Here is a 26,000-nt window from a genome sequence, read left to right on the forward strand (position 1 = left end):
AACTGGGGAAGTTACCAGAGGTGGCAAAAAGCTGTTCCTGTAACTGAAAGAGCCAAATTTCCTTTATGTAAACCGGAAATCCTTTTCTAGTGCAATAGACCGAAATTGAGCTTTCTGCACTCCGGCAAGGTGGGGGTTTGCCCATTGCTGTTCGTAAGTATGATCGTTACCCTGAAGAGCAGTTAGGGACCGTCTGAAATTTCCTACCCCCAGCAGTCAGAGCAAGTAAATGAAGAAGAATTTCACCTGTCTGTCTGTCCTACAGATGCCTCCTGACACATTAAAACCATATGCATGTCTACCAGTGTTCCCTTTAAGGTGTCTACCAGTGTTCCCAGATTTTAAGCCCAGTGCAGAGAACATGTGGTGTCCCCAAAGAATGTTGTGAGAAAGCTCAGAATTTTCTATTTATTCTTACCTGAGCGCACAAGTGAACTTACAAGGTCAAACTGGGTCAGGGAACTTCGGGAAAAAAACTTGGCGAACCCTGCCGGCCACTACTCGCTCTTGCCTCCAGGGCAGATACCTTGGGTGCTCCATTCCAATCTTTGTTCTCGGCTGCAAAGAGGTATGAAATGTGGTGCGAACTGGACGGGGTTGTTCAGGGGCCATTTGATGGAGGCTGCTGCCAACTGGGGCGAGGGCTCTGAGGCAACTGGGGTAGAGGCTCTGAGGTGGCACCCCAGTTCACTGGATACTTAAAATTTGTCTGCCAATCCTAATTATTGTGCATGAGGGGTAAGAAATATAGTTTCTAGCATCTCTAGCCAGATAACAGGAAGGGAATAGAATCCATAGCTTTCATTATTTGGATATATGATCTATAAAGACAGACAGAAAGATAGAGAGAGATAGATAGATAGATGATAGATAGATAGATAGATAGATAGATAGATCATAACACAGATAGACAGATAGATAGATAGATAGATAGATAGATAGATAGATAGATAGATAGATGATAGATAGATAGATAGATAGATAGATAGATAGATAGATCGTAACACAGATAGATAGATGATAGATAGATGGATAGATAGATAGATGATAGATAAATAGATAGATCGTAACACAGATGATAGATAGATAGATAGATAGATAGATAGATAGATAGATAGATAGATAGATAGATAGATAGATAGATAGATAGGGAAATAACAAACCGATCACTGAAACAGAAATCAATATGCACCGATGCAAAATATAAATCTTTGCCTTGTCTTTAAAGTTATCAAGGGGATTGGGAGTGGAGCTCACAAATATAACGACAGGTGAAATTATACTCTAATTAAATCAGAATAATAGCCAGGGTAACTGTCTGCTGTAACTGCCAGATTATAGAGGTGTCATGCAAACTAGGCATGCGTGGAGTAAACAGAATTCCACTCGTTTAAACAATTAGAGCTTTTATATATATCAATAGTATATCAATATAATAGCAATTATAATAGCAATATATCTGACTCAGGCAGAGATTTCGCTTCTTAGTAAAGGTACTTCTTTTGTTCCTACTGTGCCATTCAATAACTTTAAATGGGAAGTGAAATGTTATAAAGTGGGCAGGAAATAGAGATTGCTGGAACAATTTGGGGATCAAACCCAAAAGGGGCCCCCAACTAAATGGAAAAATAGAAGCACACATGATCCAGCTCCCACAAATACTAACATTAAAGTATTTCTACAGACTATAATAGCCCATGAGGATAATACACTTGCGGATACTGCGTTCAAAGTTCATCCCAATTTAACAGTTGAAAAAAGACAGGCTTTGAAAACACTGGGGGAGGATAATACCATTATAATCAGACCTGCAGATAAAGGAGGTGGAATTGTTATTATGGACTATACTGATCATTGTTGTGAAGTATTAAGGCAATTTAACAATGTTTCTGTGTATATAAAATTAAATAGCAATCCAGTATGTAAATTTAAGTGTGACATTGAGCAGGTGTTAAAGGAGAACTAAACCCCCCTAAAAAGAGAAGAGAAGTCCCTACCTACTACCCTATGTAGTCCCCCTCCCTGCTTCCCCCTGCATAGTTAGTTACCACTAAAAAATGTTGGCGCATGTGTAGTTGCTATGAACCAAAAGACTGCTAAATTGCTCATGCGCCAATACTGTGCTCACTTACAGAAGAGGATCCAAAAGGTGGCACCCATGAGCTCCGCTGTGCTTACTCTGCACCAATACTGAAGCAAACTATTAGGGGCAAATTCAGGGGTAACTAACTATGCGGGGGGAAGCAGGGAGGTAACTAGGGTAGTGGGTAGGGTTTTTTATTATTGGGGGTTTAATTCTCCTTTAAGTGATGCTTTGAAACAGAGATGGATTACTGAAACTGAATAATATATTTTAAAGGATTTTCCTTTGTGTCCCATATCATTTGTTTGTTACACCCTATTGGGCTTTATTTGGCGTATTATCTTCAGGACACAGTACAATCTTTACCCCATTACTTGAGACATACACAGCAACTGTTAAAAATTCTCTAAGATTTAACTTTACCAGAGGGACCAATTATTTAGGCTAGTTTGGATGTGTGCAGCTTGTACGCTATAATTCCCTATCAGGACAGGAAGGAGTTGAGGCAGTATGCTGGGCATTACAAAATTCCACTGTGTTTGATGGCCCATCCATTGACTTTATTTGCCAGCCTTTAGAATTAACATTACATCCTGGTGTATATCAGCATTTCTCTACATTGTGAATTCCTTTTCTGATTTGCACCCGGTTTATGTTTTCCAAGAAACCACTAAAACAGAACTTAAAATTTGGGACAACATAAAATTCAGGAAGAAACAAAAGAAAGATTTTTGGGGAAAGCATAAAAATGGTGGCATGTAAAATTAGGGCTCTAATGTATGTATGTGTAACTATCCAAGACAAATTGATTTTAGCGCTGGGGCTTAGATACACAATAAGGGCTCATATTCACCAGTGTTTTTTTCCAGATCCCTTGCGGCTGAACACTTTAAAACTGAACACAGGGGAAAAGCCCAGATGCAATATCACCGTGCTGTGGAATTACTCGGAACTGGTCACCTGTGGGAAAATTATTTATTTATTTAAGGGGGCCCTTCCAAATGTTCGCTTTTTTGTTTTTATGGGATAGGGTATTTTAGCCTGAGCAGTATACAATTTACCATACATTTTCTGGCTTTGTAGCACATAGTTAATAATTATGCTACGATCTCTAAGGTGGGAGTTGTAGTTCATCTTCAGTGTTGTTACAGAGTTGTGATTGGGACTGGCATTACCTAATTGAACTGCAGCTCTCTCTCTAAGAAGGGAGTTGCAGTTCATTTTAAGAGTTGAGGCTTTTTCAATGCGTTCCACCACAAGGGAGCACATGACTTGGTAGTTCCAAGGGGAGGAAAGGTGAGCACTGCTTCCATTGGGAAAAAAATCATCTCTTCATCAACTCATGTGTTCCCATTCAGTAGAGCACATTAAGGGCTCTTACAGACGAGCGTTTGAAGCTGCCCTCCCCTGCATTCCGTTTTTATGCGTTCAGCCGCAGGGGAGCGCAGGAGTAGACGCATTTAGTTTTTTTCAATGGGGCTGTACTCACACAGGGGCATGTAGGCACCGAACGCAGGTTGAGACGCAACATGCTGCATTTTTCCTGCGTTCGGCGACTACATGCGCCTGTGTGAGTACAGCCCCATTGGAAAAAATGTAATGCGTCTATTCCTGCGCTCCCCTGCGGCTGAACACAGAAAAACGGAACGCAGAAGAGCACAGCTTCAAACGCTCGTCTGTAAGAGCCCTAATGGTAGAACTACACGGGTGTTTTGAATTTCGATACCTTCCATTCTGACGCGACACGCGGAAGTGCAGGCATCACATCGGATGCGCCGAATCTAAGGTAAGTAATAGGACTGTCGGATGAAGACGCAACACGCAGCGTTCGCATCCGACAATCGTAACGGATGCACGCTGGGACAACATCCAACATTCTTATTACTTACCTTAGATTCAGCGCATCCGACATAACTGCGCTTCCTTGCGTCGCGTCGGAACGGAAGGTATCAGATTCAAAACACCCGTGTAGTTTTACCCTAAAAGAAAAGTACCCGCAGGACAAAACACTGGACTGTCAGGGCTCTAAACTTGACCCTGATTCAGAATATCATCCCATTAACCATGCATGGCTGTTGCAACAAAGATAACTGAAATAGAAAAAATTATTTTTCGATGAAATATGTAAAAATGACAAAGATGCCCGGAATCGTTATTAACATGTATTTTTAGAGTGCCAATATATTGTGCAGCGATGTATCATATGTTTCTGTTTTTTTTTTTTTTTTTTAAAAAATACAATTTTTCTTAAATCTCTCAATCTTTTTTTAGTTGAATAATTTTGCTGATTTTTGCAGTCGAATTTGCTTACAGACCATTGTATTAGTGATTGGTTAAAAAGATAAGTCACTTGGAGATTGCAGCTTGTTAGGTACTATAGGGACGTTCCGGATATATCTGAAGAGCAGACACTTGGAATACAGAAGTGGTTGTAAGGGGAGCGAAGAACTCCACGATGAATGTATGCAGGCATTTGCTCAGATCCAGTCTCCCTTTATTCATCCTGTGGCCGCATTGAACACACGCAGGTGTCAGCTATTGGGTGGAATATGCAAATTGCACCGTGACGTGAAAGTGGCTGTGATCCTGACAGCAGAAATAGGGCAGGCACTGGCAAGCAGCAGTTTTAGCTTCTTATGCATTGGATTGTGACTGTAGAGACCTTTAATAACAAGATTTCCTACCTTGGCACACTCACATTTGATTTTTCTTCATTTGCTGAACAACCCTGCGAATGTGGGAGATTTTACACTCACTGAATAGATCATCCTGCAGTGGCTTCTCTGAACTCTCCTGTATCTTTTATCTTCATCATCATCCTCCTCATTGGTTTAACATAGGTAAGTGCACCGGTGCTGGGGTTTTTTGAAAAAATGTAGAAGAGGCGGAAGGGGCAATCTCTGCAATGTTGAAAAAGAATATACACAGCTTTAATGATTTTTTCTTTTTCTTTTAAACTCAATAACATTGACGTGTGCACAGCAAACAAAGCACTGTGTGCAGCTCCCAGCAGAAACATACAGTCAGCAAATGGAATTCAACGCCTGCTCGAGCTTATGCTGATGCAAAAAAAATATGCAGGCTAAGGGATAAGATAAATGTATGCTCACAGGGGCGCCTTGGCGATTCTGCTTTGCTTCTTCATTGGCACGCTGAGATTAAATGAATGAGATCTCCAGCTGTCTCTCGGTGGACTAGAATGAAAGGATCCGCAGCAGCCAGCCTAATGCCTTGTGAGGCTGCTTTGCACAATGTGAGCGCAGAGGGGGGGATTCAGTTTGTCCTAGGATTCTATAGACATCGATTCTGCCACTTTCTATTTCACCAATGTTATGTAGTCTCTTTCTGCCCTGCTCTATGTTCTTAGCATCTCCTGCTTCCAAGTTGGAAAGGTGGCTAAGAACAGGAAAATCAATACAGCCAGCAAACCTCATCGTGTATTCAGCCTAGGAGATCCCATGGAAAATAAACAGCGTCAGCTCTTGTACATCTTTGAGGTTTTATAGCGCGTCGCTGGGGTCAATATCCCCACGTGAAATCGCTTGTGCCCATTTTAATGCAAATGCAGGATTCGTTAGAACCTGCGGGGCATCACCGTTCATTAGCAGCTTAAGGGGAAAACGAAGAGCACGTAGAGTGGCAAAGACAACAAGCAGTGAAGGCTGTATCTGTAAAAGTAGAATATAAATTATATGCAGCATTTCTATTCAGGACGGTGGCAGAGTCAAGAAGCTTTCACATGTATTCACAGAAGAGCCCGACAGCTGAACAGCATTTATACTAATGATAATTAATTGGGACTATTCTGTAAGCAGCTAGACTTTTTACTTCAATCTCATTCATGATGCCCAGTAATAACTACAGAATTGTATTACACAAAAGGCCCAGAGACTTTGATCTCAACAACACATCATAATATCAATGACCGCTGCATAAGCCTCCCTTTGACAGCGGCAAGCTTAACCTTAGTGAGCGTACTAGGGCTATGCTCCTTTCCTTTCCCTTCAGACCCGAACAAGAATACAGTAGATGGGCATTTCATTTTAGAAATTGCTGTTGAAAATGGTACATTTCCTTTCGACCAAAAGGTTGAACTTGATGGACGTGTGTCTTTTTTTTTTTCAACCTAAGTTACTAGGAATAAAGCTGACCTCTCACTGAAAACTGTCAAAACTGAATATACTTAGAGCACTAATTGGGAAAGGTTAATCACCATTATTTAAGGAAGGTCAGAGTTTGTGACCTGACTCGGGATTATGCCCATCACTCTCCTTCTTTATGTAAAAGCGTAACGCAAGGAGAGAGCCAGTTTGTGTGTCTTCATAGGATAATTTTCCAGGTGCTTTGATATAAATGCAATACAGAATGTAGTTTAATCTTGACTTATAATCCTTTATAATAGGATTCAGGGTAGTATATTGAAAAATATACCTACAGGTATGGGGCCCAATATCTAAATTACAGAAGGTTGTCTCCCTTAGACTCCATTTGAAACAAATAATTCAGATTTTCAAAAATTACTTCCTTTTTCCCTGTAAACATAGAACAGTACATGTATGGGACCTGTTATCCAGAATTCTTGGGACCTGGAGTTTTTCAGATAACAGATCTTTCTATCATTGGGATCTTCATACCTTAAGTCTACTAGAAAATCATGTAAACGTTAAAGAAACCCATTAGGCTGGTTTTGCCTCCAATAAGGTTGAATTATATCTCAGTTTGAATTAACTGCAAGGTGCTGTTTTATTATTACAGAGAAAAAAGGAAATTATTTTTAAATAGTTGGATTATTTGGATCAAATGGAGTCTATGGGGGATGGCCTTACCATAATTCGGAGCTGGATAGCGGTTTTCTGGTTAACGAATCCTATACCTGTACCTTGTACTTGAGCCCAACTAAGATATAATTAATCTGGAGGCAAAACAATCATATTGGGTTTATTTAAAGTTTAAATAATTTTATAAATAGATATAAGGTATGGATATCCAAATTAGGCAAAGATCCCTTATCCAGGAAACCCCAGATCCCAAGCATTCTGGATAAAAGGTCCCATACCTGTATATAATAATGAAAGCTGTAGGGTTAAGAATGATAGTAATAATAATTTAAAACCTTACAAGAAATAATATATATTTATACGCTGTTGAAAATTTAAATGTATTAGTTAGTTGCCATAAATGCAATATTTCTATGCGATTTCAGCTTAGTTTCCTTTAAGACCAGCTTAAATCTGCCCAAGTGAAGGTTTTCTGGATCTGAAATGCCGTACATATCGATAACCTCTAGGTGTCACTTAATTAGAGTGTGATTCTGCCAGTCGCTAGAATGATACCACATGAACTGACAAATCTCTAGCTTGACAAAGTTCATCAAAGAAAAGAACTGGAGTTAGTCACCCATCAAAAAGCATAGCCCTGTTGTGTTAGGAAGTGTCTGAGTTTTACAAATAGAGTGTCATGCCAGTACATCGATCTAATCGGACCAAGGGTGGCATTCAGTTTGAAGGAGGAAAAGTGGAATAATCGTGTGCAAGAAGGAATAACTCCATAACCTCTTGAAACAAAATAAGCAATATTTAAATAATAGCTAGGCATGCCTTTTAATCTTCTTAGTAGGGAATATATACAGCTCAGATGTCCACAAACTGCACAGTACTTCCATACAATAGTGTGGAATTAAACATGCCACCGTTATTTAACACCACTCCTTGATGGCATTAAACAAGGGTGCTTGATATCTGTAGCAACATGTAATAATAAGTAGCTTTGTGTGCATATACTCACATGCATACACATAAACACACATATATCTTTCTAGTAACTAGGAATAATAGTATGATAAAATGTATGAACTTGATGGGACTCAGTATATATATATACTGTTGGTATGGGACTTGTTATCCAGAATGCTCGGGACCTGGGGTTTTCCGGATAACAGATCCGTAATTTGGATCCTCATACCTTAAGTCTACTAGAAAATCATGTAAACTTTAAATAAACTGGCTTTGCTTCCAATAAGGATTAATCATATCTTAGTTGGGATCAAGTACAAGATACTGTTCTGTTATTACAGAGAAAAAGGAAATAATTTCATCCAAAGTGAGACAGCTGTTCCGCAATTCGGGGCTTTCTGGATAACGGGTTTCCGGATAACCGATCCCATACCTGTACTATATATTAAACAGTTTAAATTTTGCAAAGAAACGTATTATTTTCCATCTGTTATTCTTATCTTACATTGGCCCAGTGATGGAGAATGAAATGTTTATTTGGGGAGATTACCAATAAATGGTGTTCCATAGGAGCTAATAACTGTATACTTGCAGTTGGTCTTACGACCATATAAAACCTCTCTATATCTTTATAAGGGGGGTTATTTATCAAAATCTGAATTTTTCTGATTATTCCATTAAAAAAAGTCAGACCAAACTAGAATCCACTATTTGGCCTTATTTATTATTAAAAAAGCACGATTGAATCGGATCGGGAAAAAACTTGATAAAATCGAACGAAAACCTGAATCGTATGATTTTTTGCCTGAATCACTCAATTTTTTTGGGACTTTTTCCTGAAAAGTCTGAATTTTTTGGATTTTTGCCTGAAAAGCCTTAAATACTCATATTTTTGGGCTAATTCCAGTGCAGATCACAGATACTTCCAAATAGGAGGGATGTGAACCTCTCCCATTGACTTATGTACAACCTTGGCAGGTCTGTGACGGAGGATTTTCGGATTCTGACTTTTTGCAGCCTCAGGGTATAAAAAAACCCAAAAAACTTAGAATCTCTCTAGTTTTTAGCATTCGGACTTTAATAAATAACCCCCTATTTACAGTATTTGCTCTTGGCATAGGCATATGCCTGTCTGGATGTATTTTTAGTTATCCAGGCAGCAAGTGCCAGAAAGTACTAAACCATGCTGTAACAGTTAATAATATACTACAGGTATGGGACCTGTTATCCAGAATGGTTGGGACCTGGGGTTTTCTTTGGTTATTTGGATCTCCATATCTAAAATCTGCTTAAAATGAAACATTAAATAATGAACATTAAATAACCCCAATAGGTGTGTTTTACCACCAATAAGGATGACTTCTTTTATATCTTGTATCTTAGTTATATAGTAGTTCTGAATTATTTGTTTAATATGGAGTCTATGGGGGACGGCCTTCCCGTAATTCTGAGCTTTCTGGATAACGGGTTTCCGGATAATGGATCCCATGCCTATATTGTCTTATTGAAATATTGCCTTTAGTATTTTTAAGTGATAGCAAACTTCAAGAACTGCTCAGCTTAACGGCATTTATATTTTATTCGTTCAAGGAAAAAAAGAGAACATGGTGCCATTTCAATTAAGCGAGCTTGATTAGACAGGAACGTAGAACATATCTGTATACACAGGAGATACTAACAGTAGCACTGCAGGCTGTTTCAGTAATTGGATATATTGGAAGACAAATTTAGCAAATTTAGCTGTGAGGTTTCACAGGGACGTTTCTCAAACAAAATAATTTTGTTCACTTTTATCTAAGTGAAAATGGTATCGAACGGAAATTCATTTGAAAGGGTATTAATGCGCTCATTGATCACTTCAGCTAAAATCTTTGTTGTGCTCACTTTTAAGTACACACCAGTATTTGTGGCAGAATTACATTCAATTTGCAAAATCATTTGTAAGCCATATACAGATATGGGACCCGTTATCCAGAATGTTCAAGACCTGGGGTTTTCCGGTTAAAGGGGTCTTGCCATAATTTGTTTACTAAAAAATATATTAAAACGTTAAAAAGAAACAGGATGGTTTTGCTTCCAATAAGAATTAATTATATGTTCGCTTGGATCAAGTACATGGTACAGAGAAAAAGGAAAAATTTTAATTATTTGATTAAAATAGCATCTATGGATATCTATGGATAATTCATTTGGAGCTTTCTGGATAACCAGTTTCTGGATAATTGATCCCATATCTGTTTCACTCTTGGTCCTAAGTAAATTTATCTTGAGCAACCTTATTAATGTTTAGGAAATTTGATCATACAGTAAGGGGCAGATGCATCAAGGGTCGAATATCGAGGTTTAATTAACCCTCAATATTCGACTGGGAATGAAAATCCATAGACTTCGAATATCGAAGTCGAAGGATTTTGCACAAAAACTGCGATCGAACGATCGAAGGAATAATTCTTCGATCAAACGATTAAATCCTTGATCGAACGATTAAATCCTTCGAATCGAACGATTCGAAGGATTTTAATCCATTGATCGAAGGATTATCCTTCGACAAAAAAAACTTAGCCAAGCCTATGGGGACCTTCCCCATAGGCTAACATTGGGTTCGGTAGCTTTTAGATGGCGAACTAGGGGGTCGAAGATTTTTCTTAAAAAAACAGTACTTCGACTATCGAATGGTCAAATAGTCGAACGATTTTTAGTTCGAATCCTTCGATTTGAAGTCAAAGTCGTAGTCGAAGGTTGAAGTAACCCATTCGATCGTAGAAGTAGCCCAAAAAACACTTCGGAATTCGAAGTTTTTTTACTCCGAACCCTTCACTCGAAGTTAATGAATTGGCCCCTATATCTAGACCTAAGAGCAAAGGGTGTGTAACATTTGAGGGGTTATTTATTAAAGTATGATTATTTTTTTTTCTCATTGGGCTTTTAAAGGGGAAAACCACAATATTTTCATGAAAAAAAGTCAAATTTTTCATGATTTATTAAGCCCTGATGGTGTTAAAAGTCCGGATATAAAATTACTCCAACTCAGACCTGCCGAGTTTATGTAAAAGTCAATGGCAGATGTCCAGAAGATATACTGATTTGCGCTGGGGTATTTGGGAGTCAAATCCAAAAAAGACACGGTATTAAGGCGTTAAATAAAAAAAAAGTTCGGATTTCTTTGCAATTTTATCAAGTTTTTCCCCCGAACAAGAAATTTTTTTCGGCTAAAATATATTGATAAATAAGGGGAGAAAATCTGTGGGGATTTGGTCGGAGTAGTTTTCAGAAAATTCTGAGACATTTTTGGATTTTGATAAATAACCCCCTAGGTGTCATTGTCAGCATTGTCAGTCATGTCTTCCACCAGAAAATACAATTATTTTCTGCCTAGAACGTGTGTATTATGTATTCCATTAGCTTTCAGTGATTAATTGTATGGTGATGTATTTACTGTCTGTTTCTATTTTTTGAGAATTCTTCTTCAGTTATTTATAATTAACTTTTCAAATACATCAAGTCAAATTGTGCAAATATAAGGACAGTGTTGTTTTTTGTTTTTTTAAGTGTAACTGTGTATAGGACCTGTTATCCAAAATGCTCGGGACCTGGGGTTTTCCGGATAATGGATCTTTTCATAATTTGGATCTCCATACCATAAGTCTACTAGAAAATCATGTAAACGTTAAATAAACCCTATACACCGGTTCTGCTTCCAATAAGGATGATTATATCTTGGTTCGAAGCAAGTACAAGGGGCTGTTTTATTATCAGAATAAAAGAGAGTAATTTAAAAATAAATTTGGATTATTTCCTTAAAATGGAATCTATAGGAGGTTCCCAAAATGTTCAAAATCTGCACAGCATTTGGAAATTAAAGGCACAATGGTTATTATTCAGGAATTTAATGCAGGAATTGAATGAAAAGTTTCATAATTTCAAATACTGAGGTTTTTATGTTCCTTTTCTAAAAGAAGGAGCATTTCTAATTAGTTGCTGTATTGGCATGAAAGCACAACTTTAACATTCATAGTTCTGATTACTGTATACCTTATTCTTGTATTTGAACAGGCCTGTTATAATGGGGTCAAGAAGCCTTTGGCTGTTTCTGCTGCTGCTCAGGGTTTTGCTTTCGACCACATTCGGATGGGTGGATTCAGAAGGGAGCAGAAGGTTAAATACAGCATCAGGAAGACTGCATCTCAAGGTAAAATCATTTACTGACATGGCAAGCCTTGAGGTTGCGTCTTGTATATTGATTCAGTCTGGCGTATATAGGTTGAAATAAGGAAAAAACAAATATATCATACATGTGTGTTATATATTCAGAAGAATGCATATTTATGGACATTTTTTTTATTCATTTGATGTGTGTTCAGTTTAGTTATAATCGACATAATGTGAATAATGACGCCTCTGTTTTACACCAATGACCGTTGCAATGTAAGATTTGCTTCCCTTTCTCCTGAATTTGTAATCTTAAATCCCATGCAGAGACTTTTTTGAAATTGAGGTCAATGCCTTAGGGCAGTGACACAACAGGAGATTAATCGCTAGCGATAAATCGCTGCTTCTCTGGGCAACTAATCTCCTGCACTCTCAAGTAAAAAGCTTTCCCATAGGCAATAATGTGAATCGCTGGTGGTAAACCCACGTGTCACTCCAGTTTCCCAAAATCGCTTGAAGTTTCCTCTTGTAGCGATTTTGGGAGACTGGAGCGACTCGTGGGTTTTACCACCACATTATTGCCTATGGGAAAGCTTTTTACTGGAGATTGTAGTGCCCAGAGAAGCAGCGAATTATCTCTAGCGATTAATCTCCTGGTGTGTCACTGCCCTTAGTGTGGACAAGCAAATAATGTAGATAAGGTCCAAAATAGTCACTGAAGCTTAGGGGGTTATTTATCAAAGTAAGAATTTATCTCAATATTTTCTGCTACAAAATCCTATCAAATCCTCTCCAGTTTTGTAACGCTTATTTATTATTACATTTTCCCAAAAATTTGCTTTGCGGGTAAAAATCTGATATTTGTTGTTTTTTTTTTAATTTTTTCATCCAATTTTCACGATTTTTCCGAATTTTCATCCGAAAACTTCGAGGTATTGCACGAAAGCCAGCGCACATCAAAAAATCATTGGGACTTCTCCCATTGACTTATATGTAACCTCGACAGGTCTGAGATGCCTGATTTTCAAATTCTGACTTTTCCATCCTCAGGGTTTAATCAATTCAGAAAAATACGATGATTTTTTTAAAAGTCTGACTTTATAACAATAAAAAAGCACAAATTTTTCGTGATTTTTGCATTCGGAGTTTAGTAAATAACCCCCTTACCCCCATATGTAATAAATGGCGCTAAGTTTGCCCAAAGGCAGTAACTCATAGCAACCAATAAGATGCTTGCTTTTAAACATGTGACCGGTAAATTCTACCTGCTGATTGGTTGCTCTGGGTTACTGCTCCTGAGCAAACTTAGTGCCTCTTATTACATAACCACTTTAGAGTTTTATTCTTTAGCCTCAACTATTGATGACGGTATTTCTGCCATTTTGTTCAGCATCCAGGTGGAAATACTGTATATGTGGATAACTAGTATACTAGAGCAATTATGCTGCATAAATGTATGTACTGTAAAGATGCACACAGATGTAGCTTGCCTTATTTAGATCTTTCTTTTAATTTGAAAGGATATTATTGTGAGCTGTACATCAATTACACACACAGCTGGTAAACAACAAGCACAACATGAGTAGACAATTAACATGCCCTCTGGCTGAGCATCTGACTGGGGGTGCAGGCCCACTGGGGTTTCTTCCTCAGGGACCCGCTTCCCACCTGTCCCAGCCACAACCCCCCCCTTCACCAGCCCCACCTACCTTGTTTTTTCTTTTTGTGGTTGTGATTGAGGCCAGTGGTGGGGGTATGGGAGCAACACTCAGAGTTTCAGGTGGGGAGTAGTTCTGGGTCCGTTGGGCCCGCCAGGTTTTTCCGCAGTGTCCCACCGGCCCAACCTGTCATTGTCTTTGTCATTGTTGTAATTTCTTTAAAACTGAAAAATGTATAAAGAAAGAGCAGGCACTTCCAGGATACAGCCTTACGTGTTTCTTATCTTTTAGACACTTTTTTTTTTTTTTTTTTTATAAAATCTGACTTTTAAAAAAAATCACAAATTTTTCAGAATTTATTAAACCCTGAGGATGGAAAAGTCAGAATCAGCAAATCCGGCATCTCAGACCTGTTGAGGTTGCATATAAGTCAATGGGAGAAGTCCCAATGATTTTTTGATGTGCGCTGGGTTTCGTGCAATACCCCGAAGTTTTTGGGCAAAATGAAATCTGAGTTTTTGGGTGAAAAATCTGACAAAATCGGATGAAAAATAAAAAAAAAATCGCGAAAATCTGATTTTACACAATTTTTTCACGCAAACAAGATTTTCGCGAAAGTATATGCCGATAAAACCCGTGCGGATTTGGTCTGAGTTTTTTTCAGAAAATATTGAGCAAATTCTGACTTTAAATAACCCCCTTAATCATCAGCCTATGATTAAGTGTCAAAGGTACGAAACACGTAAGGCTGTATCCTTGTGTACCGAAATGAACATGCTGGGGCTCAAACTAACGTGCTCTAACATGCTGGGGCTCATATATAAAGTTCACACTGCGCAGAATGGTTCTCACAGGGAACGTATTTGCCCTGCGCATGGTTATATTTATAAAGCAGGATAAGAGTGGTGTATTTAATTGAATTGCACATTTTTTAAACATGGCATAATCCCAAATTGCGAATATTTGTGTATTGGTTATGCCATGACTTTGGTAGCAGAGAAAATTTTTGCAAAACAGTTCTTCCAAATTTATTAACGGTCAGTGCTATTTTCACGCTGAATGACCTCGCGCAGTGCCTGCACTCACGCAAACAACCATCTAATTTGCAAGCCATGTGCTAATATTTTTGCACAATGCGAATTCCCAAAAAACAGACTATTTTAGCGTTCAGGAAAAAACAACGGTACGAGAATAAAAATGTACCCACTGTATTTGTTAAATGACATAGGTATTATACATAACATCCAAAAACATATGAATATTCCTAATGTGAACCTCACTGGGTGGTCCCAGAAGGTTCACTACCACATCTCATGCACTTTGCATTATGTGATTGTAATGGAATCTATGAGAGAAGGCCTTCCCATAATTCGAGCTTTCTGAATATCAGGTTTCCAGATAACAGATCCTATACCTGTACAGATAAGGAAACCTGTTAACCGGAAACACGTTGTCCAGAAAGCTCCCAATTACAGGAAGGCCTTCTCTCCTCTCTATTTTAATCAAATAATTAAATTTTTTCAAAATGACAGACCACAGAAACTTGAAAATACTATAGGGACCTCTGCCATTGACTTAAACACAACCTCGGCAGGTCTGAGATGGTGGATTTTCGTATTCAGGCTTTTTGCTGCATCGGGCCTTAATAAATCTTGAAAAATGTAAAAAAAAAAAAACTAAAAATTGGAGTTTTGCTCCAAAAAGCCCAACCAGAGTTTAGTAAATAAACCCCAAAGGGCAAGGTCACACGTGACGTTTTACGTTGCGTTTTTAAATATGCGTCGTCGATTTATAAAAGCGTGGTCGAAAAATTAAAAATTAGTGGTGAGCACAACTTTCCCTTGTTGTAGCTCCCACCCTTCCCAGCTATAGTCAGGTGATCCCACTGGTGTCTAATAAAAGGGCAGCCAAGTTTGGGAGTTTTAAGTTGAAAGCAGCTATTAAGTTGCAGGTAAAACTTAGTCCCTTTGTAAAATGTATAATGAAGCAATAGAATTCTTAATGAATCAGATGAAAATTGAGCGTAGGACTGGCCAGATATGGGATGACTTTGACGTAGTTGGCCAGCTTAAATATATTGCAATATATGGACAAACAATCCCTGTTTTGTTTAAAGCGTAAGGCATTTTTCAGTAGCAGTATGCACAAAATGTCTCTGTCTTAAATATATTGATAATGGGTTGAGTGCAGAGGACTCTTGTATTTGTCTATATGTATTTTGTGGTCACAGCCTCATTGAACCCCTGCCTAATGGTTTTAAAAATTAGTGGTGAGCACAACTTGTCCTTGTTTGTGATAAATGGCAGCGAGCCTAGGGGTGCCTGCTTTGAGAGAAAGTAATTCGGAGATTTCTGAATAGCGGGTTTCCAGATAACGGATCTTATACCTGTACAGGTAAGGGATCCATTATCCGGAAACCCCTTGTCCAGAAAGCTCCGAATTACCGGAATGCTTTCTCCCATAGAGGCAAATTCACTAACTCTGGAAACATTGCACTAGCGTTACTGTGCCAAGTGAAGTGAAGTTGCACTAGCGTTGGCTAATTTGCAAACGGTGGGAAGTTAAAGTTGAATGGACATATAGGTTGCAGCAAATACATTACACTACACAAGCCCAGGAAACCTTACTGAAATTAAATAAAAGAAAGTTGTTATATTGACCTACACATGATCCCAGTGTATAGTTTATGTGCCATATGTATGGGGGAGCCCGGGTACCCCCAAAAAAATTTAAGGAATTTTGCAGCCTATCACCCTGAAAAAGTAAAAGACGCCAGCGTTTTTTGGGACTTAGAACATTTTTCAATTAAAAATTGAAGAAGCCCTATACATTCCATTGCACTTCGCCTGGTCTGAGCTGGCGAAGGCAAGTCTGGCGGCACAGGTAACGTTGAGTAAAAGGCGCATCTTAGTGAATTTGCGTAGTAACGCTCTTTCGCCAGAGCGAAAGAGTGTGAAGTAGCACTAGAGTCTATCTCCTTCGCTAGCGAAGTTACGCCTGCCCCTTTAGTAAATCGGCGAAGTCCCAAAATAACGTCACGCTGGCGAATTTTCGATAATGTTAGTCTCACTTCGCCCTTTAGTGAATTTCCCCCATAGACTCTATTTTAATCAAATAATTTAAGTTTTTTTCAAAATTACAAACCACAGAAACTTCCAAATTGGTTAGGGACTTCTGCCATTGACGGCAGGTCTGAGATGGCAGATTTTCAGATTCATGCTTTTTGCTGCATCGGGCTTTAATAAATCTTGAAAAAATTGAGTTAAAAAAAAAAAAAGTCCAACCAGAGTTTAGTAAATAACTCCCTAAGGGCAAGGTCACATGTGACGTTTTACGTTGCGTTTTTAAATATGCGTCGATCGCAAATACGCCAATGAAACCACACGTGCATGATAATATGCGTTTTTCAGCCGGTAGTTTCCCAACATGCATTTCTTTTTTTTCTCGTTCCTCACAATTCCAATTTTAGTAAAGTTTTGCGAAAAAAAGGCAAGTGGAAAACAATTTATATGCAGAATGTGAATAATCAAAGTGGAAGTAAGATGACACTATTTGTACATCAGATTAGAGTTGGAATAGACTAAAAGATTTTGATGTTACTGTTCCTTTAACGCATTCAGTGTCAGACTGGGTGGTCCTTAGGGTCCCACAAACACCCCCCATGGCCCCTGACCCAGCCGCAACCCCCCTTCGTCCCCCCCCATCTCCCCCAGTGCATACATTGCCGCATACCTTAGTCTCTACTTTTGTTGCCACGATCAGGGCTCAGGGGAGGTCAGGGGGCAACACCCAGGGCTTCAGCAGGAGCAGGTATGGGTCGTCGGGACCCAACCGTGAATACATTGTGAACATTTTGAGGAACTCTTATACTGATTTTTATTTTAGAAACAATAAAAGTAATTGCAGTTATCAAGACAAACGAGGTGTTCCGGCTCAGAAATCCCCAACTCATATAGTCTAATGTAATGTGTGCTGTAAAGATCAATCATACATTCAATAAAGAGAAAAAAAATATAAAAATAATTTGAGTAAGCTTTTAAAAATGAAAAATCATTGTGGGGATATTGTATATTTTCAGACTGTGGCAGAAAAACCGCACGATGCGAGCTCAATGTTTGCCCTACATATTATGCTAACGTTCAGCAATTTATACAGTAATGTAACTCAGCTTGATCCTGATTTTTTTTTCACATTCTTCATTTTACCCCTATATTTTTTTCTGCTTTCTTTTAGCTGAAATAGTCGGGAGCATAACTCTAATCTTTCCACTAGATTGTTTTTCAAAATGCTATATATTTGCAGTCACATTCCTGCAAACAGAAGCGTATATCGCCAGAAATATCTGTAAATTGGAATAAATCTTCCTTCCACTTAGGGACAGATTTAACAAAGGTCGAATGTCAAAGTTATGTGAATTTTTTTTTTTACTCGAATAAATTTGAGTGTACTCAATGAATATGAATCAAATTTGAATTGAGTTTTCCTATGGAAAAAAAAACTCGAATGTCAGAAAGGCAATTAACATCTTCAAATGGTTCAACGGACCTCTGCTATTGACTTTTACAAGACTCGGGAGGTATTTTGTGGCGAACATTCGAATTAGAACTGTTTCCAGGGTTGAGGTGTGATAAATTTCACATTCAAATTCGAGTTGGTGGTTTAATATTCAAATTTGTGAGTTTTGACCAAAAAATTTAATTTACCATTCAATCCTTAATAAATCTGCTCCTAAATATAGAAATGAAGTGCCAGTGAAGCAGACAGGGTTGGACTGGCACATTGGGGGCCCATCGGGACTGCAAAACAAAGGGCCCTCCTGGCAGTCACCAGGGGCCCCTCTCAACCCCCAAACTCCCTCCCCCAAAATACACTCTTGGTGCATGCAAAAACGTGGGAAAAGATGCGCAGAGCACATGCATAAAACCCGTGGATGACGCATCGCACACATGCGCAACACGCATAAGACAAGCCCAAATGCCCGATTGATCCAGAGGCAGCTGAGTCAGCAGATCAGGGACCAGGTCTGGGCCCATGAGGGCTGGGGCCCACAGGGTTTTTTCCCGTCCCAGTCCGACCCTGGAAGCAGATATACTGGAGAATATTCATAGACCAGATCAGGTATTCAAAATAAACCCTGACATTTTAAGTACATAGAGGCCCAAATGGCCCCCCATCAGCCCAATAAGTAGTGGCTGTCTATGGCAGTGATCCCCAAACAATGGCTTGCGAGCAACATGTTGCTCACCAACCACTTGGATGTTGCTCTCAGTGGTCTCAAAGCAGAGACTTATTTTTGAATTCTTGGCATAGAGGAAACGTTTGGTTGCATAAAAACTAGGTGAACTGCCAATGAGTGCCTCCTGTAGGCTGCCAGTCCATATAGGGCTACCTAATGACCAATAACAGATCTTAATTGGCACCCCAAGGACTTTTTCATGCTTGTGTTGTTCCCCAACTCTTTTTACATTTGAATGTGGTTCACGGGTTATATAAGGTTGGAGACCCCTGGTCTATGGCATCTTACAAAAGTCCCTCTGGCATTTGCCAGAATCCACAGATTGCCAGTCTAGGTCTTGACTAGAAAGACACCAAATAAAAAAAAAATAAGATAAGAGAATTAATCCAAACAATCATCTGAAAGCAATATCTAGGGATATTTTTATTAGCACTGTGATTATCTAGAACAGCTTTTTAACTATGGCATAATCCCAAAGTGCAAATATTTATCCACACACTTTGTGCTTGAGTTACGCCACAACTATAGTGGTGGTAGAAATATTTGCTAAACAGTTTTTGCAAATTACAAATGTATATTAGCAAAATTACTCCAAATGGAACACAAAATGCTATTCTTCTGAATGCAGTTTTGCAAACCTCTGGTAGATAACTTCTAACATCTCCATACTTTGTTAAGCATTTCTCTTTATTCCCTCTTGCTTAAACGGAAAAATACGTCATGGGAAAACATTTTTTTTTTTTCAAAACGAATCCGTGAAATCTGTTTTTCAAAAGAGAAAGCAGTATTTTTTTTATATTTAATTTTGAAATCTGACATGGGCCTAGACATATTGTCATATTGTCAGTTTTCCAGGTGCACCCAATCATGTGACTTGAGCTCTGATAAACTTTAATCACTCTTTAGTCAGCAACAAATCTCCCTGAAATGCCTTCCCGCCGGCAAAAATGTGAATCGTTGGTGGGATGGCACTTTGATCGCTTTGGTTTTCTGAAGTCACCAGGCTATTTAGCTATTTTCCAAGGCTGCCCATGATTCCATTGGTTTTAGAAGCTTCCCTGTCAAGAGGTTACAGTATGTGGACGATCTGCCTGTGTGCTGGGGGGGGGGGCACTCTTTCATCTTCCCTACAACACAAAAGCTTTTGATGTTTTTTATAGCTGTTGAGTCTATCCAAATTTAGTTCACTCCTCTTCTCTTCTAGACTATGCTTTCACAGAAAATCAACTAAAGGCATGTCCCATTCAAGGAGTAGCTTTTGTACCTTCAGTGTATTTAGGCAAAACAAAAACAGGTTTATTCACAAGACTTTTCCAACATAAAGTCACTGGCATACAGTTTGTTAGTGTTTCAACAGCATGCATTCAAAACTTTTCCCCACTCTGGAGTTCTCACCATACAGGGTGGTTTCCACACCTGAATATTCAGGCTTCTCAGTAAGCCCTTTCTGACTTTCCCCTCCAGGGACACAAATTCACCAATGTCAAACCTGGCTCACCTTCTGGCAACACTAAAATCACTTTTAGACTCAATCTCAGTCACCTGGTCATGTCTCTCTCTACTCCTTGCAGTGGCAGGCAGCACCCTCAGCCCCTCTGGGAGTTCTTAACACAGACGCGTAACCTTGCTGTTCTGTGCCCTGCTCAGAGAGGCCTTCCTAACACTTAATTACAATTAAATACCTTCTCATAAGACAGCCATCCTGTGGAAAGTGAGCTCCAATCTGTGAACTGGATCACTGGAATGGATTGCCTGTTCCTTCCAGAACATTATAGCTTCCACGGCCAGACAGCAATATCCTTTAAGCAAAGAGATCAAGCTCTGTTTAGTAACATCTCCCTTGCAGCTTTCATCTTCTATTGGGAAGAACTTAAAGGCAAAACCCATCTTTTTACACATTTCTTTGCTCATTCTAGCACAATAGCTAGAGATGATCTGCTGAATAGGTTCAGGGACAAAAAGCCTGGGTACCCTACCTTTAGAACGATTGGAAATAATTCAAATCACAAATTTATGCCTAAAATATTAATATCCACACTGGAGTTTCCCTTTTTGGATTTGTAATTCCTTCTTTAATTCAATTAATTTAGTCTCTGCTCCTGTCTTGCTTCCAAAAAGACCCCACTTACAAAGAGGTTGCCATTTTCCTGCAGTGGGCAGACTGGGGGTGGAACATGTGGGCGCCAGAACTTAAGGTACTTGCCTTAGGCGCACTACCTCTTGCCCCAGCATTGGCCAAAATACAAGCTGGCAGAAATGGTATAGTCAACTCCCTACATGAGATAAGGAGAATGACAATTCCAATTACTTATGTGCATTAATAATGGAACTCTACTTTGCAAACTTTATAAACCTTATAACATTGTAAAGCAAATGTGGAAATTGAGACCTTGGTTATGAACCCTTTTTGTATCACTGATGTAATTACGAACTTACAATAAAAACTACTGCTCACAGAAAAAAAAATGGAATTGTAAAAAGTAATGGCAATAATGACAGACTACAAATAATATGCATTCTGTATTCATTCTTCCTGTTTTGATGAGCATCCCTAAATAATAGTAGTGTTGCCTTTATGTGATAACCTATTCTTTGTCCTTTTCTGTAAATGTCCCTGAAATGTATATTAAGAGGCCATTGCATGATATTTATTGAAGACGTAAAGCTCTTTATAAATCAATTGAAAGTACAATGCTTGCTTATCTTTCAAAGCTTGACAATGAAGTATAGGATTAGAGGGATGATGCAGAAAAAAGGAATGCTAGCACATAATGATGAGAAATTAAACCGAAATAAGAAAGCACGATGAAGGGAAACTTGGTTATATGAAATACATTTGTCTTTCATCCCTCTCGTGCACCCCCATACATTTGTTTAAGGCTAATACAAAAAGAGCTTCTGTGAGTCAATGCATACTGCTTAATTAACACATTTGTTGTGGTTAACTACTGCTATTTGTATGCTGCTTTTTGTATTATTCTTTATTTATGCCTAGTTAGGGGCATCTTAAAAAATTTGCAGCACATTGCTACTGATTCCTTTATACAGCAAACCACAATGAGATTGTAACAGTAGTAAATATTTTAATTTGTTTCTGATGCCCTAACAAAGTCAAGAGTTATCTTGGTTTTAAAGAAACCTGCAGAAAGTATGCTGTAAAAGGTGGTGGTGATTAGTTTCACCTACCTTCTGAATGGTAAAAAATGCATAGTTACATTGTTAATTTGGTTTGAAAAAAGACAGAGGTCCATCAAGTTCAATCCCAACAAATGAACTCCACTGTACATTATACATATACCTATCTATACATTCACATATACTATAACTATATATATCAATTCTAAACTAACCATATATATATATATATATATATATATATATATATATATATATATATATATATATATATATATATATATATATATATATATATATATATATATATATATATATATATATATATATATATATATATATATATATATATATATACTAACCATATATCTTTTGAGATCACAATAGCCTTGGATAATATTCGCAAAATCTTCCAAGCACCTCTTAAAGGCATTAATAGTATCTGCTATCACAACATCACCCTGCAGGGCACCTTGGTGCTTCAAATGAAAGATCAGTTCGTCAAAGGGGGTGGCCAATGGTTTGTTGATCTTTTCTTTGGAGAAAAAAAAAATCCCTTTTATCCGTCATATGTGCTCTAATGAACCTGTTAAGAGTAATCATGTCACATGGCAAGTGGCTTTTTTAGAGAAAGCAATTGGGATTACTGACCCTCATCTCAAAAACAAATGCTCACTACGGCTACAAATTTATTGTTGTTGCAACTTTTTATTACTCATCTTCCTATTAGGGTCGTCTTTTGTTCATATTCCAGTCTATTATTCAAATTGGTACATGGTTGGTAGCTTTATTTGGACCCTAGCAACCAGATGTTAAAACTGGAGAGCTGCTAATAAAAAAGACCCAAATTACTCGAGTTGCATTTTCCACCTTTCTTTGTAATCTATCTTTTAGCCAATGCTACTGTATATCCAAGTACAAATATTCTGTTCCAGGCCAATTTTCCTTAATTTAATTAGTAACCAGAGTCTTAGGGGCACATTTACTTAGCTCGAGTGAAGGATTAGAATGAAAACAACTTTGAATTTCGAAGGTTTTTTTTGGCTACTTCAACCTTTGACTACGTCTTCGACTTCGAATCGAACGATTCAAACTAAAAATCGTTCGACTATTCGACCATTCGACCATTCGACCATTCGATAGTCGAAGTACTGTCTCTTTAAAAAAACTTTGACTACCTACTTCGCCACCTAAAACCTACCGAGCACCAATGTTAGCCTATTGGGACCTTCCCCATAAGCTTTCTAAGCAATTTCTGATTGAAGGAAAATCGTTCGATCGATGGATTAAAATCCTTCGACTTTTCCTTCGATGGTTTGATCAAAGTAAATGCGGTAAATCAAAGGATTTTACTTCTATGGTCGAATATTCGACCCTTAGTAAATGTGCCCCTAAGTTTCTGCTCACCTCCTCATAGAAAAGTATTTAGATTAGTCTGGTAAAATCTGTTGTGCATAAAACCATGCTGGTACAAACTAATAGTATTGTGATTTGCAATGTATTCAAGTATCTTCTCTCTTAACTAATCCCTTCAAAATCTTTTCTAACAGACCTATTGTTTTTAGTCTGGGAACAGAATTCCTTTAGAATAATGGTACCACATTAGCAATTCACTGATTTATTTGTCACTATGCCATTCTTTAAAGGCTCCTTAAAAATTAAGTAAAGAGGTTTAGTTATCACAGAGCCAAGCTATTTTAGTACCCTGCTTACCTCTTTTAATACCATTTGTTCACATGTTATAGTCTGTTTTCAATTTTCTTTTGAGTTACCCATTCAACAATAGAGATAATATTAGAAATGGGTCTAATAAAAAGTAATCTTTTATTATGTGGTTCCTCAGTTGCACGGGCAGATGCAAAATAACAGTTTAGAATATCTGCTTTTCTCCTGCTCTCTTCAATAGAATGACCTCCCACTGATACTATGACCATCACTGCTTCTTGCTTCCACACTCACACATAACAATGCCTATGCAGAGGCATATAAGTAATTTTTGAATCCGCATGGTGTGTAATATCTCTGAGAATAACCTTAATACATTCTACCCTATTTATTTTCATTTGCTATAAACTTCCCTCTTGAATGAGGGCTAATTTTTACAGTTGTAATGTTAAATAATTTTAATATTTCATGAATAAATATATTTTTAAAGTTTCAGACATACACATTTACAAAAAAAAGGTAAAAACCCCCCAAATAATATTTTTAGGCATGGGGTGAATATATAATGACTTGCATTGATGGCCCACGTTCAATATAATAAGTGGAGAGTTAGCCCTCAATAAACTACACCTTGAAATTGATATCTCTGAAAAACGCTATATGGTTACTAACTCAAATCTAGTTAAAATATATGTTGTGTTAACATACAGCGAAAATAACCTTTAAAAAGTAGAGGAACAAAATAAAACTAGAACTATCATCACCAAAGCCTAGTGGACCAGCACTATGCCTGCTAACGAATGAGTACACTTCATAGCACAATGGTTTACAAACATTTGGGATAATACAATTAACATTTAAAATAGCTAAGCTTACCACAACAGATTCACTGGTCTATACCGTTGTGAAATTATCCTGCTTAATTAAAATGACAAGGGATGGATGCTAAATGTCAAACTGTAGCATTTGATAAACAAGGCTGTTATGATTTCAGACAGAAGCAAAAAGATCACAATGTGTGTAAAGGTTTTGGTTATCACAAAATACAACTATAGATCACAACCATCAAAGCATTGTCCTGAAAACAATTCTGTCCTTTAGACATATCTAGGCAAAAAAAAAAAAAGTTTGCTCAATATTTTCAGGAATTAAGTTTTTGTATGTTAATTATATCCAGACTGATTGGTAATTTATATATAATGAAAACATGCCTAATATGCTTTTCTAAGCACTTTTGCAATTTAAAATTATTCATTTATTAAAGTTTAAAACATCCGTTTTTAGGTTTTTACATTTTTTTTCCTGTAATTGTACTGTCAAAAAGATATACATTCAAAAGGAAAACCAAGTTGTATTCTGATGTTGCTCTGTCCAAGAAAGAGATCAGGAGCCTTAGATTCAGTAGAGCAACACTAGTTGTATATGCTATGTTTTCTAGAAACAGCCATGGCTTTGGCACAGCAGTCACTTTGGCTGATGTTGGCCATTTTGTAGCCAGGCATTATTACGGCCTTTATGATTTTACCAAATCCTCTACGAAAATTCAGCCAAATACCACGCCAAATCCGTACAAAAATATTAATATTCAAAACTAAGCATCCCCCATCTGCCCACTCACTCTGAAAATAGGGCTAAATGTAACAGGTGCCATACAGACCTATGGCAGGAAAAATACTAATGAAAATCGCCAACAATTGGGTCATCTAAAACCGTGCAGGCCCCCCATGCCTGAGGCAGCAGCCCCACTGCCCCCCTCCCGCCCCGCGCTTTCAACATTTAGCATCGGAGTGGGAGCAGCCCTGCCCCCCCCAGGAGGTTGTGTAATATAATCCTGGATACAGGAGCCAAAAAGAGAAATACAGGTATAGGACCTGTTGTTTGAAATGCTTGGGACTTTGGGTTTTCTGGATAAGGCTCTTTGTTAACCAATTTAAGGTATGGTAATTCAGATTATATAATCATTTCACCATTAAATAAACCCAATTGATTTATGCAATTTAGATAGGATCAAGTACAAGGAACTTTCTGTCATTACACAGAAAAAATAAATAATTTTAAAAATTAGAACTGATCACTTAAAGCAGACTCTAAAGGATATAGCCTTCCTGTAAATGTAAAACTTACTGAATAACAGTTTCTGGATAAGGGATCCCATACCTGTATCTAAATTTGTATTGCTACCCATGAGCACTTCTATTCGCATCTTCAGAAACTTCCAGTGTGTTCTGCCATAGCACAACTGGCAGCTGTAGGTAAAAATCCAAGGTAGCACATCCTACAAAAGATAGAACTACATTTTTATTATTATTCAGCTATTTAGCACAATATTTATTGCTTTCATT

At 38.0% G+C, this 26,000-nt stretch overlaps 1 protein-coding gene across 1 annotated transcript in view; it reads left to right on the top strand.

The window, feature by feature from the left end:
* Positions 1-4,835: 4,835 nt before the first annotated feature.
* Positions 4,836-26,000, top strand: part of fstl4.S (follistatin like 4 S homeolog) — a 319,855-nt gene continuing 298,690 nt past the window's right edge. Inside the window, exons 1-2 of the mRNA XM_041588013.1 lie at positions 4,836-4,923; positions 11,869-12,004. Of these exons, the coding sequence (XP_041443947.1) occupies positions 11,879-12,004 (126 nt within the window). The 5' untranslated portion in view covers positions 4,836-4,923; positions 11,869-11,878. The remainder of the gene's footprint in view (positions 4,924-11,868; positions 12,005-26,000) is intronic.

The sequence above is a fragment of the Xenopus laevis genome, chromosome 3S (genome assembly GCF_017654675.1).
Source record: "Xenopus laevis strain J_2021 chromosome 3S, Xenopus_laevis_v10.1, whole genome shotgun sequence".
Lineage (NCBI taxonomy): Eukaryota > Metazoa > Chordata > Amphibia > Anura > Pipidae > Xenopus > Xenopus laevis.